This window comes from Cervus elaphus, chromosome 13 (genome assembly GCF_910594005.1).
Source record: "Cervus elaphus chromosome 13, mCerEla1.1, whole genome shotgun sequence".
Lineage (NCBI taxonomy): Eukaryota > Metazoa > Chordata > Mammalia > Artiodactyla > Cervidae > Cervus > Cervus elaphus.
In genome coordinates, this window is record NC_057827.1 from 28,407,045 (window position 1) to 28,426,601 (window position 19,557).

Genomic DNA, 19,557 nt, shown 5'->3' on the forward strand with positions numbered 1-19,557 from the left:
CCTGGTCTTAGTCACTGTTCTCATTCACCTGGATAAGCTTTGTGCGCTCCTGTTGTCTCCCTGCTGCCACTCACTCTTTTTTTTTTTTTTTTACTTTATTTTTATTTTTTATTGGACTATAATTACTTTACAATGTTGTATTGGTTTCTACCATATGACATTGTGAATCAGCTATCTGTGTGTGTGTGTGTGTACCCTCCCTCTTGTGCCTCCCCCGCCGTCCCACCCCTTTAGGTCATCACAGAGCACCTAGCTGTGCTCCCTGGGCGATACAGCATCTTCCCACTGGCTGTCTGTTTTGCATATGATAAGGTGTGTGTTTCAATGCTACTCTTTCAATTCATCCCACCCTCTCCTTCCCCTATTGTGTCCACAATTCTGTTCTTCACATCTGTCTCTATTCCCGCCCTGTAGATAGGTTCATCAATACCATTTTTCTAGATTCCATATATATACATTAATGTATGAATATTTCTTTTTCTCTTTCTGACTTATTTCACTCTGTATAGCAGGCTCTAGGTTCATCCATCTCAGATCAACTGACTCAAGTTTCTTCCTTTTTATGGCTGAGCAATATTCCATTGTATATGTGTACTGCAACTTCTTTATCCATTCATCTGTCAGTGGACATCTAGGTTGCATTCCGTGTCCTGACTCTTATAAATAGTGCTGCAGTGAACATCGGGGTACGGGTGTATTTCTGAATTATGGTTTTCTTATGGTATATGCCCAGTAGTAGGATTGCTGGGTCATGTTGTTCAGTCGCTTGGTTGTGTCCAACTGTGACCCAATGAATTGCAGCACACTAGGCTTCCTGTCCTTCACTGTCTCTTGGAGTTTGCTCAGACTCATGTCCATTGAGTCAGTGATGCCATCCAACCACCTCATCCTCTGTCACCCCCTTTTCCTCCTGCCCTCCGTCTCTCCCAGTGTCAGGGTCTTTTCCAGTGAGTTGGCTCTTCACATCAAGTGGCCAAAGTATTGGAGCTTCAGCATCAGTTCTTCCAGGGTTGAATATTCAGGGTTGATTTTCTTTAGGATTGACTGGTTTGATCTCCTTGCTATTCAAGGGACTTTGAAGAATCTTCTCCAGCTGGGTCATATGGTAGTTTTATTCCTAGTTTTTAAAGGAATCTCCATACTGTTCTCCATAGTGGCTGTATCAATTTACATTCCCACCAGTAATGCAAGAGTGTTCCCTTTTCTCCACACACTCTCCAGCATTTATTGTTTGTAGATTTTTTGATGATGGTCATTCTGACCAGTGTGAGGTGATACCTCATTGTGGTTTTGATTTGCATTTGTCTAATAATGAGCAATGTTGAGCATCTTTTTGTGTGTTTGTTGGCCATCTGTATGTCTTCTTTGGAGAAATGTCTGTTGATGTCTTCTGCCCATTTTTTGATTGGGTTGTTTGTGTTTCTGATATTGAGCTGCAAGAGCTGCTTAAAGTTGGGGAATTAATCCTCTGTCTGTTGCTTCATTTGGAGTTATTTTCTCCCATCTTGGGGGTTGTCTTCTCATCTTGTCCACTCACTCTTGCTTTCATCCTGTCCATTCTCTCCACAGCAGCAAATTGTATCACCTCCTTGGCTTCCAGTGTCTTCCCACTGCAATTAGAGTAAGATTCAAATCACTTACAGAACTTACAAGATCCTACATGATTAGGCCTTTTATTGGGGTAGGCTACGCTTGGCCATGGTGCTGATAACAGATATACCCCAAAATGCAAGCTCAACACATTTGCACAGATAAACCCCCCAAATGCATACTGACTCCAACACAAAGAAATTGATTTCACACTCACACAGCAGTCCAAGGCAGTATCCCTGGCCGGTGATTAGCTTTCTGCTACTTCCTATGGCTGAGCTATTATCTGTACCTTGATGACAGATATGAAAACACCCATGTTTTATGAGCTTTGGCCTTGAAATGGCACCCTCGTCTTGGCTCTTACTTCACTGGACAGAATTCAGTCACCAGACCCCTCCTAGCTTCAGGGGAGGCAAGGAGATGCAGATGATTCACATCCCAGGAAGAAGAGAAAACAGAAGTTTTCTAAAGAGTTGGCAGTCATTACTTACCTCTCTCTCTCTCACCTGTCCCCTGCCATTCTGTTCCTCATTCTCTGTGTTCCATTTACACTGGCCACAGTTACTTTGATTTTTTGAGCCTTTGTATTTGCTATTCCTTTTGATTGGAATCCTTTTCCCCACTCTAAATCTTTGTATTATTGTTCAGTCACTCAGTCGTGTCTTACTCTGCAACCCCATGGACTGCAGCATGCCGGGCTTCCCTGTCCTTCACTATCTCCCAAAGTTTGCTCAGACTCATGTTCATTGAGTAAGTGATGCCATCCAACCATCTCATCCTCTCTCGCCCCCTTCTCCTCATACCCTCAATCTTTCCCAGCATTAGGGTCTTTTCTAATGACCCTTGGCTCTTCACATCAGATGACCAAAGTATTGGAGCTTCTTTGTATGGCTACCTCTTTTTAATCATTCAGATCTTAGGTTAAAGGTTACCTGAGATGTGCCATCTCACACCCACTTAAAGTAGATACCACATTCCCCTAAACAATCCCTGTTGCATTACTCAGATTTCTTTTTCTCTTAATGTGTATCACTGAGTATCTTGTCTGGGTCTTTGTTTCTGTATATGTTGATTGTCGACCTTCCCCTTCTAGATTGTAAACTTCTTAAACTCTAAACTCCTTTGTCTTGTTTACCACTGTACCTCCAACACTGAAAGCAGTAGAACACAATACGTGTTCAGTTAATATTTGTTAGATTAATTGGCTGTGTCTAGAATGTTGCCTTTCCTTCCCGTCTTGGCTGGTTCTTACTCAGTCTTCATGTCTTGGCTCAGATTATAACTCTGCAGAGACTCCTTTCTTAAAAGCTGCTACCCTCCCCCTTCCATGAAATTTAATATATTCCTGTTTACAGTAACATCTCTGTCTTGGTTTGCGTGTCTGTTGCTTATTACCATGGGAAGGATTTATACTCTTCCTACGTTACCCTGAAGGGCAGGCACTGCATTAGGCTCCTCCCCAGCACCTGCGCATTGTGTGCTCCTGAGTTTTTGTTGAGTTACTGGATGTTTGAGAGCCCTGAGCACTCCACCCATTGGCAAGGAAGCATGGCTCAATCCCAGTTTCTTTGCTTTGAAGGGGCGTCAGGTGCTCCACTTCAGTCCACTCTCATGTGAAATAATGCTGCTGACATCAGGGTGACTCACTCCAAGAAGCTGTTTTGTAAATAGCTTCTACATCAGTCATGCCATTGGGTCCTGGAAGTCTTGAAGTAGGCTCCTTGCACAGGATGAAAACCCCATAAATATTTGTTGATTAAATTTGACTCGCAGTGGTTTAGATTAAACCCAGTATTGTATTATGTATATAAATATAATCTTATGTGCTTTCATGATCTTTATTAGGCTCTCAGCTGTCATTTCTTATTATAACACATCTGTTAATAGAAGACCTATGTGTTCTCACCTCATAGTCTAGTTTGCCTCAAGTGTATTTGTTAAGACTTGGGAATGAAAGAACAGTCTAGGAGCTGAGAGGAAGCAAGCCCTGGCTTCAGGAGCTTTTTTCAATAGCTGTTTTACATTCTGGGGGTGCTTTTTCTCCTCTGGCGTTTGAATACATGCTCTAGAGGCATTTGCTTACCTTTTTACAAGTAGTGAGATACTGTTTCTCTCACAGCATTCTGTCAAAGGAAAAAGATAATACATCCTTTGATAGAATAGAATCAATTTACATTATGCCAGGGGCAGTATAATGTGCCTTTTTTTTTTTTTTTAAGTCTTTAAGTTTCTGTGTTTATCTTTACTGCAGTAACTAGCATACAAGGTAGAGACATATATGTTGGAAGTTGTCTGTTTTTCTATTGAATGATTAAATATTATGGTAATGATGTCTTCCTAATTCTGTAACTATTGAGGTATATTGATTTACATTCATTTTCTGGGTATTCCTGGGGTCTTAGTTTATACACATCTACTCAGCTGTTAGAGAAGAAAAAAACTTGAGTTTTTAAAAATCAAAAGGTTATGCTTAACCTTTTCATTTTTAACATACTGTTGAGCCCCTTCTGTGTTCTAGGGACCGTGACATCTTTGCTGGAATGATACCTGTGTTTGTTATTAAACCAATATTTGGTTGTGGTATGAATGTGTAGGCCACTGCAGAATAAAATTTTGTTTTTAACAAATTTTTCTGAGGTGTGTGTTTCTGGGCAATTTAATTGTATTTTAATGTTTTCATTGATTTCTACAATTTCTAATTTCTACATCCTCATTTTTATTGAAATTTAACTTAAAATACAATTGTTAGATATTTTATAATAGTGCCTACTATATTGAGGTTCTTTAGAAAATAAGATTCTCTAAGTAATTTTTCTGTACATCTTGAACAGTCTTTTTTTTTTTTTTAAAGAAACAAGGCTTTCATTTTGACCATTTGAGAAAGATACCTAAAAAATGTTTTACTTTGCTTGTCCTTATTAAACAATACATATTGACTATAATTTAGGATTCTTCTGGTTATTAGTACTCATTATTATCAGTATCAGTTATTGTAAACTGAAGCCGTTAGGTCTCTGAAGTTTTTTTTAACATCTCTTTCTCTTTGGGTAAAAGACTCCACACTGTCCTTTTCAAGTACTTCTGCCTACTTTTCAGAGTTTTTCTCTCTTCTTGTCCCTGTTAGATTGCAGCATGTCATCTCATGTTAATATGTTAGCCTCTAAAACCCTTTTCTCTGAACTTACTGCTTCTGTAAGTCTACTGTAGCTTAAAAATAACTCAGCCTATTTTAATTTTGCCCATGATAAGAGGAAAAGGATTCTGAGTGAGGGCCTGAGTTACGGTCATGACATTTATACTCAGATGTCAAATAGGGCTTCAAACTTGGTATGTCCAAAATTAAACTTCAGCCTCTCACCGCTTCCTCTCCCCACCCTACTTCCGCATAGTTGCTCTCATCCCAGTTGGTGCCACTGTCAGCCCACCATTGCTTACCATTAACCTGGACTCAGGCTTCCTGTCACCCCTTTATCCAGTCTGTTAGGAAGTCTCCTGTCTCCTTTCAAAATATACCCTGAATCCTGTCATTTTTCACCACTTCTGCCTGGTCCAAGCCACCATCACCTCTCACCTGGGACCCCACAAGAACCTCCCTACTGATAGTGTTTCCACTCTTGCCTCTGTTACCATCTCTTCTCATCACAGCTTCCAGTGTGGTCCTTAGAGAGCATAAAATGTCACAGCCCAATACCCTCTAAGGGTTCTCTTTTTCACTCAAAAGCCAAATGATCTGCAGGGTGCCTTAGGAATGCATCCTGCTTCCCCCGTAGTCTAGCTTCCTCACCTCCTACTTTCCCTCTTGCTCACTCACTTCCCGCCACACTGGCCTCCTGATTCTTCCTCAGACACGCCAGGCACACCCTCGTTAAGAGACCCTTCGCACTGGCTGGTCCTGGAGTGCTGCTTCTCGAGATGTCTATCTGGCCTACCAACCCTGACCCAAAGCCTCCTTCAGATCTTAGTTCAAATGAGGCCGATCCAAACCATCCTGTTTTAAGCTGCATTTCTGATTATTCTACTTACCCTGCTATTTTTTCCTACATTTATTATGTGACACATTATGACTTACTTATGTTTATTTAATGATTACCCCATTAGAATGTAAGCTCCATGAAGGAAAGAATTTTTAGACCTTTTTGTTTAATAATGTATCCTTGGTGTCTAAAATAGTGCCTGACACATTGTGAGGGGTTAATCAGAAATATTTGCTGAATGAATGAATTAACCGTAATCTGTAGATTCTATGAATTTGTTCATTACTGATTGGGAGCCTTTTTCTCTGACTTATTATTCTTATCCTGGATATTTGAGTTTGCTTGTAAATAGCATGAAATATATAAGGAGATACTGTATGTAGGCTTTCATATATGATAATAAGTTCAATATTAACCTTATTGTAATTTTTTAAAGAATTCTTTGCAGTTCCTTTAATATTTTTTTTTCCTTTAATATTTTTAAATGTAGAACCTATAGCTTTAAGTCACCTATTTTTTATTGAGAGTTGAAATTTTAATATAAGCATATTTGTCAGTATTTTGTTAAATAGCAAAATATTCCTAATTTGACTTATTTTTGTAAATTACCTGTAGACACACTCTGTGCTGTTCTAGAAAGAGACACTCTTAGTATTAGAGAATGTCGACTTTTTGGAGCTGTTGTACGATGGGCAGAAGCAGAATGTCAAAGACAACAATTGCCTATGACCTTTGGAAACAAGCAGAAAGTTCTGGGGAAAGCACTGTCCTTGATCCGCTTCCCACTGATGACCATTGAGGAGTTTGCGGCAGGTAAGGCTATAATGTGTCCAAAATCTACTTGAAACTATTGCAGTGGGCAGTCAGTCTCCCTGTGCGAGGGAGAAAAACAAGCTATTTATGTATGTACATTTGTGTGTGTAATTTCCTCCAGTTCTCCTGATAGCCCTTGAAGATAATATTGTAGGTTATATACATACTTAACATTTGTAAAATTATATATTTTATATCTTTTAAAAATATTATAGATACATAGAAGTTATACGGTATCTTACAGGTTTAAGAATGGAACCTGGAAAAAAAAAAGAATGGAACCTGGAAGGGGTTAAGCACCTTACCCAGAGTTACAATGACAGATCTTTCTGACTCTTAGAGGTGATGCTTCTTAGTTCTATGACCAGTTCTTATTTCCCCTATCAACACTGAGTATATTCTGCTTCTAAGTCATGGCCAGATTGATTTAAAAGAAAAAAACCTCATAATTGTTTACAGTTATACTTCTTTATGTTTATTGGACATTTGTATTTTTTTCTTAACATTCATGACTTTTATTCTATTTGAGGTATTCAAGTTTTTCTTATTATGTTCCAGTATTCTCCCAAGTTGTTTTTTGCTGGTTGGAATCACTTGTTTTTTTCTTTCTGTAAATTGTTTTTAACATCTACATAGTAAAATGGATAAATACTGTGAACACACCTATGTAACCGCACATACCACTTTATAGTACATTATCATTTCCCTCCAGTCTCCATCATGCATGTCTCTCCTAGCCTTTTGTCTCCCTCCCAAAGGTGACTACTTTGTGGCTTCTATAAATGAGTTTTGTCTGTTTTTAAACTTACTATAAAGGAAGCCATGCATTCAGCATGTATTCTTTTGTGTGTGGCTTCTTTCTCTTGACACTGTGTCTGTTAGATTCATCTACATGGCTGTGTATGGCACAACCACACACTTTTTCATTGCTGCATAATCTGTATGGATGAACCATGATTTATTTATCCACTTTACTGTTGGACATTTATGTTGTTTCTATATGGGACCACTGAGAACATTCTTATACCTGTGGCTTGGTGTCTATATGTGAACATTTCTACTGAGTATGAGCAGTACAGTTGCAAAGTTGCAGAGTGTACATATGTTAGCATTGGTAGATCCTACCAAACAGTGGCCCAAAGTAGTTGTAACAGTTCACAGTCAAATACCAAACTTAGTCAAGAGTTCATTCCAGTTGCCTCATATCCTCTCCATTATATGTATATAATCTGACAGAAGACTTGTATCCAGAATATGTTAGACACGTATATAATGTGTGTATACACAGCTAATATCCCCCAGTCTGTGAAATTGTCTTTTCATTATCTTAATGCTGTCTTTTTATAAATAGAAGATCTTAATTTTAATGAATTAATTTATCAATCTTTTTGTTTAAGGTGAAGACTTTTTATGTCTTCCTTAAGAAATTTTACCTGCCTCAAGGTAATAAAAGATATTCTCTTAGATTTTCTTCTAGAAAGTTTATTGTTTTACATTTAACTTTTCAGTCTGTAATCCAGTTGGGTTTTTGTTTTTTGTGGTTTTTTTTTCCACACGTGTGTGGTATGAGGTTAGGGGTCAACATTCATTTTTTCCCTATGTGACTGTATATTAAAAACTACCCTTGCCCCCATGCCCAGCAGTGCTAAAGTGAAAGTATTAGTTGCTCAGTCATGTCTGGCTCTTTGCAACCCCATGGACTTTAGCCCTCCAGGTTCCTCTGTCAATGGAATATTCTAGGCAAGAATACTGGAGTGGGTTGCTATTTCCTCCTCTAGGGGATCTTCCTGACCCAGGGATCAAACCTGCATCTCCCACACTGCAGGCTGATTCTTTGTCATCTGAGCCAACAACAATGCTAGTGAAAGTGAAACTTGCTCAGTGTCTGACTCTTTGTGACCCCGTGGAATAATTCTCCAGGCCAGAATACTGGACTGGGTAGCCTTTCCCTTCTCCAGGGGATCTTCCCAACCCAGAGATCGAACCCAGGTCTCCTGCACTGCAGGTGGATTCTTTACCAGCTGAGCCACAAGGGAAGCCCAAGAATACTGGAGTGGGTAACCTATCCCTTCTCCAGTGGATATTCCCGACCCAGGAATCAATCTGGGATCTCCTGTGTTGCAGGCGGATTCTTCACCAACCAAGCTACAGCAGTGCTAACTTCTGTAAATCAACTCACTGTATACGAATGAATCTATTTCTGTAATGTTTATTCCACTCTGCTGTTGTATTGTTTATACTTGAACCAAATCTGTGGGGTTTTCATTTCTGTAGTTTTAAAGTGAATCTTGAGATCTGATAGTGAAAATCCTCTAGCTTTGTTCTTCTGGATTGTCTTCGCTATTCTTGGTCTTAAGTATTTTCATATAAATGTTTTAAGCAGCTTGTTAAGTTTCCACCCAAAAAAAGTCATGGGTTTCTGATTGGAATTACACAGAATCCATTGATTGGTGTGGGGATAATTGATATTTTTATGATACTCCGTTTTCTAATCCATAAACTTTAAGTCTTTAAAAATTTCTCTTAGTAGTATTAATATTAATATTTTCTGGTAGCAGTCTTGCATATATTTTGGTAGGTTTATTCTGTACATATTTGACTTGCTAAATGTTATTACAGTGATTGGTTTTTTAATTTTCATGTCCTAATTAATTGTTTGCCACTAGAAATGCAGTTGGTTTTCCTGTATTGACTTTGTATCTAGGGACCTTGCTAAATTCACAAATTCTAATAATTCATTTGTAGTTCATTGTGCATAGTCTACATGTACAGTTATGTGATCTGCAAACAAAGATAATTCTGTCTGTTCCCTTCTAATCCTTAGACATTTCTTTTTCTTGCCTTAGTGTATGACTTACAAGTTTGAGCATGCTAAGAGGTATGAATAAGTGAATATCTTGTATTATTTTGTCTTAGGCAGAAAGTTTTCAGTATTTCCCAACAGAGGAATTTATGCTTGCTGTAAATTTTTTGTAGATAGCCTTTATTGGATTAAGAAAGTTTCCTTCTGTTACTACTCTACTAAGAGTTTGACTGTGTGCATCACAATAACTGTGGAAAATTCTGAAAGAGATGGGAATACCAGACCACCTGACCTGCCTCTTGAGAAACCTGTATGCAGGTCAGGAAGCAACAGTTAGAACTGGACATGGAACAACAGACTGGTTCCAAATAGTAAAAGGAGTACATCAAGGCTGTATATTGTCGCCCTGCTTGTTTAACTTATATGCAGAATACATCATGAGAAATGCTGGGCTGGAAGAAGCACAAGCTGGAATCAAGACTGCTGGGAGAAATATCAATAACCTCAGATATACAGGTGACACCACCCTTATGGCAGAGAGTGAAGAGGAACTAAAGAGCCTCTTGATGAAAGTGAAAGAGGAGAGGGAAAAAGGTGGCTTAAAGCTCAACATTCAGAAAACTAAGATCATGGCATCCGGTCCCATCACTTCATGGGAAATAGATGGGGAAACAGTGGAAACAGTGTCAGACTTTATTTTTTGGGGCTCCAAAATCACTGCGGATGGTGACTGCAGCCATGATATTAAAAGACACTTACTCCTTGGAAGGAAAGTTATGACCAACCTAGACAGCATATTAAAAAGCAAAGACAAAAAAAAAAAAAAAGCAGAGACATTACTTTGCCAACAAAGGTCGGTCTGGTCAAGGCTATGGTTTTTCCAGTGGTCATGTATGGATGTGAGAGTTGGACTGTGAAGAAAGCTGAGCGCCGAAAAATTGATGCTTTTGAACTGTGGTGTTGGAGAAGACTCTTGAGAGTCCCTTGGACTGCAAGGAGATCCAACCAGTCCATCCTAAAGGAGATCAGTCCTGGGTGTTCATTGGAAGGACTGATGCTGAAGCTGAAACTCCAATACTTTGGCCACCTCATGCAAAGAGTTGACTCATTGGAAAAGACCCTGATGCTGGGAGGGATTGGGGGCAGGAGGAGAAGGGGATGGCAGAGGATGAGATGGTTGGATGGCATCACCGACTCGATGGGCATGGGTTTGAGTAAACTCCGGGAGTTGGTGATGGACAGGGAGGCCTGGCGTGCTGCGATTCATGGGGTCACAGACCTGAACTGAAGAGTTTTATCATGAATTTTATCAAATGTTTCTCCTCTGTTGAGATAGTGATGCAGTTTTCCCCTTTAATTTTCTTAATATGCATTGTTTGATTTTCCAAGTTAAACCTTTGGATTCCTTACATAAACCAGACTTGGTTGTCATGCATTATTCTTTTTATATATTACTAGATCCTCTTTACCAAATTTAAAAAATATTTTTAGGACTGCTTCATGAGAGAAATTAGTCTACAATTTTCCTTTCTTATAATGAAATTATCAGATTTTTGATTATCAAGTTTATCCTGGACTTAGGATAAACAGAACTTAGGAATATTTCTTTCTTTTTTCAGTATTCAAAAGTTTATATAAAATTGGTGCTGTTTTTCCTTAAATGTTTAAGGGAACTCATCGGTGAAGTTATCTGGATCTAGTGTTTTCTTTGTGGAAGTATTTTAATTAGAGGTTCAATCTCTTGAATAGAGTAGGACTTTCAGGTTTCCTCTTTTTGTAACAGTTTCATCTAGACCTTTAATTTATTATTATTATTTTTTTTAGTTCTACCAGTTTATTGCTACCAACCCATCTCCCTCCACCCTCGTGCAGACATGCTCAGTCATATAATCCTATGGACTGCAGCCCTCCAGGCTCCTCTGTCCATGGACTTTTCCAGGCAAGAATACTGGAGTGGGTTGCCATTTCCTTCTCCATAGACCTTTAATTTATTAATGTGAATTTAATAATATCCTTTTATTATCTGTGAAATCTAAATTATGTCCCCTATTTCATTTCTGATACTGATTTATTGTGTCTTTAATGAGCTTTGCCTGGGAGTTTATCCACTTTGTTAATTTTTTCCAAGAACTGACTTCTGGCTTTATTTATTTATTTTTTTTACAGAGAAAACTTTATTTATTTATTTATTTTTTTAAATTAGTTGGAGGCTAATTACTTCACAACATTTCAGTGGGTTTTGTCATACATTGATATGAATCAGCCATAGATTTACACGTATTCCCCATCCCGATCCCCCCTCCCACCTCCCTCTCCACCCGATTCCTCTGGGTCTTCCCAGTGCACCAGGCCGGAGCACTTGTCTCATGCATCCCACCTGGGCTGGTGATCTGTTTCACCATAGATAGTATACATGCTGTTCTTTTGAAACATCCCACCCTCACCTTCTCCCACAGAGTTCAAAAGTCTGTTCTGTATTTCTGTGTCTCTTTTTCTGTTTTGCATATAGGTATATATGTGTTAGTATGCTGTAATGTTCTTTATCTTTCTGGCTTACTTCACTCTGTATAAGGGGCTCCAGTTTCATCCATCTCATTAGGACTGGTTCAAATGAATTCTTTTTAACAGCTGAGTAATATTCCATGGTGTATATGTACCACAGCTTCCTTATCCATTCGTCTGCTGATGGGCATCTAGGTTGCTTCCATGTCCTGGCTATTATAAACAGTGCTGCGATGAACATTGGGGTGCACGTGTCTCTTTCAGATCTGGTTTCCTCAGTGTGTATGCCCAGAAGTGGGATTGCTGGGTCATATGGCAGTTCTATTTCCAGTTTTTTAAGAAATCTCCACACTGTTTTCCATAGTGGCTGTACTAGTTTGCATTGCCACCAACAGTGTAAGAGGGTTCCCTTTTCTCCACACCCTCTCCAGCATTTATTGCTTGTAGACTTTTGGATAGCAGCCATCCTGACTGGCGTGTAATGGTACCTCATTGTGGTTTTGATTTGCATTTCTCTAATAATGAGTGATGTTGAGCATCTTTTCATGTGTTTGTTAGCCATCTATATGTCTTCTTTAGAGAAATGTCTGTTTAGTTCTTTGGCCCATTTTTTGATTGGGTCATTTATTTTTCTGGAATTGAGCTGCAGGAGTTGCTTGTATATTTTTGAGATTAATCCTTTGTCTGTTTCTTCATTTGCTATTATTTTCTCCCAATCTGAGGGCTGTTGACTTCTGGCTTTATTAATTTTCTTTATTGTATATATGTTTTCCATTTCACTGATTTCTGCTTTTTTCTTTATTATTTCCTTTAATTTTAATTTGCTGGGGATTATTTACTTAGTCATTATGACTTTTTGAGATATACTCAAAACAGTGACTTTCAACTTTATTCTTTTCATGTCTAGTTTTCTGTCTAAACATCCATTTTCCCCCCAGAAATTTTGATATGTTGTATTTTCATTGCCATTCAATACAAATTATTTTCTAATTTTCTTGGTAATTTTTTTTCTTGCTCCAAGGGCTATAAATACATAGCTTAATTTTCAAATATTTGGGCATTTTCCTTCCCAACATTAAGACAGAAATTTCTGTTTAACTGTTTTATCTCTTAGCAGCTCCTTTCTGCTTGGTTTCTTGGTGTCATGGTTTTTCTTGCTTGTGCGTAGCTTAGAAATTGACTAGTACTTCAAGGAGAAGTGATGCACAAGATGTTGATCTTGTTTGTCTATTAAGTATTCTCTTTCAGATCATTGTCTGGCTGCCTTGGTGGTTTTTTGTCTCTTCAGTTGAGTGAGGACTACCATAGTTTCTAGATTGCCCGTTTCTGTGTGACATTAAAACTCTGTGAAGCAGATCAGCAAATATTCCAAAGAGAATGTGATGACAAATATAGGGCTTAATCTCCCTTCTGAAACACTGTCTCAGTTGTTTAGTGTTAATGTGAAATAACTGTTTTATGTACTGTTTCATCTATAGTTCTCCAGGCAAGAATACTGGAGTGGGTAGCCATTCCCTTCTCCAGGGGATCTTCCCAACCCAGGGATCGAACCTGGGTCTCCTGCATTGCAGTCGGATTCTTTACCATCTGAGCCACCAGGGAAGCCCGTAGTTGTTCTCAGACGTAGGCTGTTCCATCCTGCAGACTTCTTAATATTTTTATATAATCATATAACATTTCTTCTTTTGCTGTTGTGCATGCTGTTTTCTGTTGTGCATATTATTCTGTATTATATTTTTCAAAAATGTTTTGGGGAGAATTCCCTTTATAGTCTCTATCTTGCTATTGTGTGTTTAACACTTTTTTTTTTCCTTCTAGAGATTAGGAAATAATAAATTGTGCATTTAATTTTTCCCCTTCAATTTTCTTAATTCTCCATTTCATAATAAAACAGTATTTATTGGCCTTCCCTATTTCAGATATGAATGTTAGTATGGTGTTTCATCCTTTCACCCTTTCCAGACTACTTTAGGTAGATTGTACACCCACACAACATGCTACAAAAATACAACTCTCTTAGACTTAACTGTAGGTTGTATTGGTTTTAGTGCTCATCCCGAGTGTATTCCTGATTACTTTCTTTAGGTATATGGTATGTATTGGAGAGTGTTTTTCATGATCTGAAGACTTCTATTTTCAACTAAGGAAATTTTATTATACAGGCATACCTTGGAGATAATGTGGGTTAGATTCCATACTACCCCAATAAATTGAATATCACAATAGAGTGAGTCACACAAATTGTTTGGTTTCCCAGTGCATATAAAAGTTACATTTACACTGTATTGTTGTCTATTAAGTGTGCAGTAGTATTATGTCTTAAAAAACGAAGTGCATAGCTACATTTAAAAAGACTATTGCTAAAGAACACTAGCTATCATCTGAGCCTTTAGCAAGTCATAGTTTTTTTTTGTTGGTGGAGGGTCTTGCCTTGATGTTAATGGATGTTTACCAATCAGGGTGGTGGTTGCTGAAGATTAAGGTGGCCTTGGCAATTTCTTAAAATAAGACAACAGTGAAATCTGCCACATTGATTCCTTGCACAGATTGTTTCCTTTCACAAACGATTTCTCTGTACTAGGCAATGCTGTTGGATAGCATTTTACCCACAGTAGAACTTCTTTCAAAATTGGAGACAACCCTCTCACACTCTGCCATTGCTTTATCAACCACGTTTATGTAATACTGTAAATCCTTTGTTGTCGTGTCAGCAGTCTTCACAGCATCTTCACCAGGAGGAGATTCTGTCTCAAGAAACCTCTTTTCTCATCTGTAGAAGCAACTCCTTATCTGTTCAAGTTTTACCATGAAAGTGCATCAGTTTAGTCACATTTTCAGGTTCCACTTCTAATTCTAGTTGTCTTCCTGTTTCTACCACATCTGCAGTTACTTTCTCCACTGAAGTCTTTGAACCTGTCAATGTTATGCATGAGGGTTGCAATTTACTTCCTCCAAACTTTGTTTGGTTTTGATATTTTGACGTCTTCCCATGAGTCATAAATGTTCTTAGTGGCATTTAAAATGGTAACTGCTTTCCACATTTTCAGTTTACTTTGCCCGGATGCATCAGAGGAATCACTGTCTGTAGCTTTACAAAATGTACTTCTTAAATAATAAGGCTTGAAACTCTTACACTCTTTGATCCAAATTTAGCATAATTCTTAAGGACCCTAGGATTTTCAGAATGGTGAATGAGCCTTGACTTCAGCTGAATGTCACCAGCTGTATTAATCCCTAGCAAGAGAGTCAACCTGTCCTTTGAAGGCAGGCATTGACTTCTCTCTAGCTGTCAGAGTCCTAGATGACATCTTCTTCCAGTGGAAGGCTGTTTGTCTACATTGAAAATATGTTGTTTTGTGTAGTCACCTTCATTAATTATCTTAATTAGATCTTCTAAATAACTCATTTCATCTTCTGTATCAGCTACTTCACCATGCCCTTTTATGTCAGGAGGTGACTTCTTTCCTTAAACCTCCTGAACTAACCTCTGCTGGCTTCAGATGTTTCTTCTGCAGCCTCCTCACTCCTCTCAGCCTTCACAGAATTGAAGAGAGTTAGGCCTTGCTCTGGATTAGACTCTGGCTTAAGGGACTGTTGTGACTGGTTTGATCTTCTATCCAAACCACTCAGACATCAGCTTTAAGGCTGTATCACTTTCTTATTATTTATGTGTTCATTGGAGAAGCACTTAATTTTCTTCAAGAATTTTTCCTTTGCATCCACAGCTTGGCTAATGTTTGGTGCTGGAGATCTAGCTTTTGACATGCCTTCCTCATTCAGCTTAATCATTTCTAGTTTTTGATTTAAAGGAGACATGTGTGACTGTTGCTTTTTCTTGAAACACTTAGGAGGACACTGTAGGTTTGTTAATTGGCCTTATTTCATTATTGTTGTATCTCAGGAGGAGATGTGAATGGCTGATCAGTGGAGCAGTCAGAACACACACATTTATCCATCAAATTCACAGTCTTATTATGGGTGTGGTTCAAAACTATTATAGTAGGAACATCAAAGGTAACTGATCACAGATCATCATAACAAATATAATGAAAAAGTTTGAACTGTTGTAAGAATTACCAAAATGTGTCACAGAGGCACAAAGTGAACAAATGCTGTTGGAAAAATGATGGCAATAGACTTGTTTGGTGCCACAAACCTTTAATTTGTGGAAAAAAATAAAAATGTATCTGCGAAACATAATAAATTGAGATGTACCAGTACCTTGAATTATTGCATCATCCTATTTTTGTTAGTTCTTAGGAATGCTAGTTACTATATGTTGATCTCTGCTTTTTATCATCCATTTTAATCACCTTTAACATTTTAATTCTTTTGTCTTACCTCTTGTTATTCTCAGAAAGTTACATGAGTTTTCACCTCCATCTCTCTTCTGATCTTATGCAATTCCAGTTCTTTTTTTCCCCTCTAAAATGCATGTTTTAAGTTTGTAATTGTATTTTTTCTTCTTTATAGTCTCTATCCAGACTATTCTCTATCCAGAGATTCCAAATGAACCATAGGGCCAGGTCTGGCAGGTTGATATATTTTGTGTGTGATATTTTAAAATTTTTTATTAAAAATTAGGGTGTTTTGTGTTAAAATCTGATTTATAGCTTCCTAAACCAAATTTCTAGTGTATTGCAATTTCTTATTTAAATTGTTTTTCCAGCCTTGGAAGAGATCTCCTGGCATCTTTTATGAGGAATAGCATTTATTCCTGGGTAAATTTAAGCAGTTTGGAGTTTCTCAGAAGCAGTAAGTGAGAGAAGTATAGCATGTGATATGCTGCTTTCACAACTCTTCCAAGTCTTAACTTCTGCCCTCTGCTGATTTCAAAATCCCACAGTGAAAGAGCACTGTGCCATTTATTTCCACCTGTACACATTCCTTTATTTGATTATAGCCTTAGACAGGTGAGGAATGGAAAGGTCAGGATAACTTGTCTACCACTGGAAGCATTTCTTCACTTTTCCTTTCTGATAAACAGAATCTTCAGAGAGGGTGAATGGATAGCAAAGTCCAGAGATCTTTCTCTGATCTCAAGGTTTCACCTAAGCTTTGATTTATCGTTGATTTACACACTTATATATTAGGTTAACTTCAGATGAATTTAGTAAAAGTTTTAAATATATGCTAAAATTACATATTATAATATGTAATTACAAAGTGATATATTGAGCAAGTTCCAGGAGTTGGTAATGGACAGGGAAGCTTGGCACACTGCAGTCCATGGGGTTGCAGAGAGTCAGGCACGACTGAGCAACTGAACATATGCTAAGATTTTTTTTTTACCTCATTGTTACTTTACATCTTTCCCATTTGAATGCACCTTATTGTGTGGAATATTACACAGTTAGGAATTGTAGTGAAGTTAGTTTTATTGAGGTTTATGCTTTTATTTCTACAGGTCCTGCTCAGTCTGGAATTCTGTCAGATCGGGAGGTAGTCAATCTCTTTCTTCATTTCACTGTCAATCCTAAACCCCGTGTTGAATACATTGATCGACCGAGATGCTGCCTCAGAGGAAAGGAGTGTTGCATCAATAGGTTCCAGCAAGTAGAGAGCCGGTGGGGCTACAGTGGCACAAGTGACCGGATCAGGTATCTGCCATATTGGAGTCTCAGGAGTGGGCAGGGCAGTGATTAGCCTTTGACTCTCTTGTTCATATCCTGGGAGATGATTAACCAATTTTATTTTATACTTTGTTTAATACATGTCTAACTTGATACAGCAATAAGGGAGGCTTACTGGTCTCCTTACTGAATTATGAGCGAGAGAATCTTTCAGGAAACAAGTAAAGTAAGGAAGGATTGAATGGGGCTATGAGTTTTGTAAGGATTGTCATGGTGGGGAGCTGAAGTCTAGACCTTAATTGATCAGACACTGTTTTAACAGTCTTGGGGCTACAGTTTAATATATTGAGCATTAACTCGGTTGGTTTAAGTTTTTTCTTTGCATAGATGTTACATGGAAAATATCTTAGTATACATTTATAACAATTTCAAATGGGAAAAAATTTTTTAATCTTAAAAGATGTATGCATATAATCCTTTTGGAATTTATATTTGCCCTACTGTGTTTCTTAGGCTAAATGTGAAAATAGGATATGTATCTGTTTTCATAAAACATACCTTTTGGATTTTCACATATTGAATGTTAATAACACTTTGGTGTAAAACTAGAAACTAACAGCAAGTTTGTTTAAAACTAGAACTCCGAGGGGCAGAGGACGCCTATAAATATTGGGTTAAAATAGAAATAAAAATGCATTTGTGGCCTATTTAGTAGTAATTCACACAGTGAGAATACTATATATGAAAACTTAGGGGATGAGGCCAAAGCATCACAGAGAGAATTAGCAATAATTAACTACTTTTACTAAATAGAGTAGAAATAAATGATTTAACCATTTCACCCATGAAGCTAGAAAATGAATAGCAAAAAACCATATGAAAAGAGAAAAGAGATAGATAAACATAGAAATTAATGAATTAAAAATAGTAGAATTGCTAAATCCATAAGCTGGTTCCTGAAAAGACCAATAAAGCAAACCTCTAGCAAAGGTAATAAAGAAATTACATCTGCAAATAATGGAATATAATCATATACTGAGGACGTTTTTATTTTAATTCTGGGTTTACTCTGTGCTAATAAATTGAACATCTTCATGGAATGGATCATTTTATAGGCAAATATAAATAATCAAAATTGCCTGAAGAAGAAAGCCTGACTAGACCAGTTACCATGGAAGAAATTAAAAGTTATCAAAGAGCTGTCCCTTCACAAGGTGGTTTTGACAGGTGAGTTTGATCAGACCTTCAGGGAACAAATTGTTTCCTTGAACATTGACAGAAGAAAATACTTCTTGGTTAATTATTGAAGGAAGCCTAACCCTTATACAGGAATCTAACAAGCTCAGTGATATAGAAAAGGCATCCTACCTAAAATAGCTTATTGAATCTAGCAGTACCTCACAAGGATAATACTATAGAAGCAAGTAGATGTAAATCAGAAATAGGTGTACATCAACTATACTCCAGTTTTAAAAAAAGATAAATCAGAGTTGGAAAAATACCTCCAGTGGAGATAAATATGCAAGATCCAAGTTCTGACATCTTAAGTTTAGTTCTGAAGCTGTAAGGTTACAGAAATTGAAGTGTTTATAACATGAAAGGCACACATATTGCTCAGGAGAAGGGTGGCCATTCCAGATACAGAAACTTAAGAGAAGTTCTTCCTGTGGTTTCTTAGAAAGAGGACACTGAGCAATGCATTGAGCATCTTTTAAGTAACATCCATCCAACAGTGACTTTTCTAGGACTGTTCCTAATAAAGTCCATCAATGGAAAAGTAGTGCAAAGAAACCATAAAAGGGAAAGTTTGTTTGGAGATTGAAAGAATGGCTCAATACTAGGAAATGTGTTACTTTAACTCACCATGGTAGCAGATCAAAGAAAAATAAAGTGTATTTGGATAGATGTCAAAAACTTTTGATAAAATTTCACCCTCAATCCAGGTATAACCATTAATAGGCTAGGTCTAGAAGAATACTTATTTTAACACAATAGACTATTGAACCCTCAAGATAGGGGTGCGTGGTAACCTTGCTGTTTTCAGCAGTATTCTTTTAACACTGATTGATGTAGGCATAAAGGATAAAGAAATATAGTAATTAGCACAGCATTATAAATCAAGTATACTTCAATATAAATAAATAAATAAATATTGGAAAGGAAGAGTCTTTTTCATTTTTTTGCAGATAACATCTGTTAGTAGTTCTGTACTCCATCAGATCTAGTTCTCCCTCTTTTATAAGAAATATTTTGTATTCCCCCTTTAGTAACCTGAAATGAAATTTATAATGTGTTTCTT

General features: G+C 37.5%; 1 protein-coding gene across 1 annotated transcript in view; it reads left to right on the top strand.

Annotated features, from left to right (window-relative positions):
* Positions 1–19,557, top strand: part of BTBD1 (BTB domain containing 1) — a 48,512-nt gene that overhangs the window by 18,788 nt on the left and 10,167 nt on the right. Inside the window, exons 4-5 of the mRNA XM_043921713.1 lie at positions 6,183–6,380; positions 17,093–17,285. Of these exons, the coding sequence (XP_043777648.1) occupies positions 6,183–6,380; positions 17,093–17,285 (391 nt within the window). The remainder of the gene's footprint in view (positions 1–6,182; positions 6,381–17,092; positions 17,286–19,557) is intronic.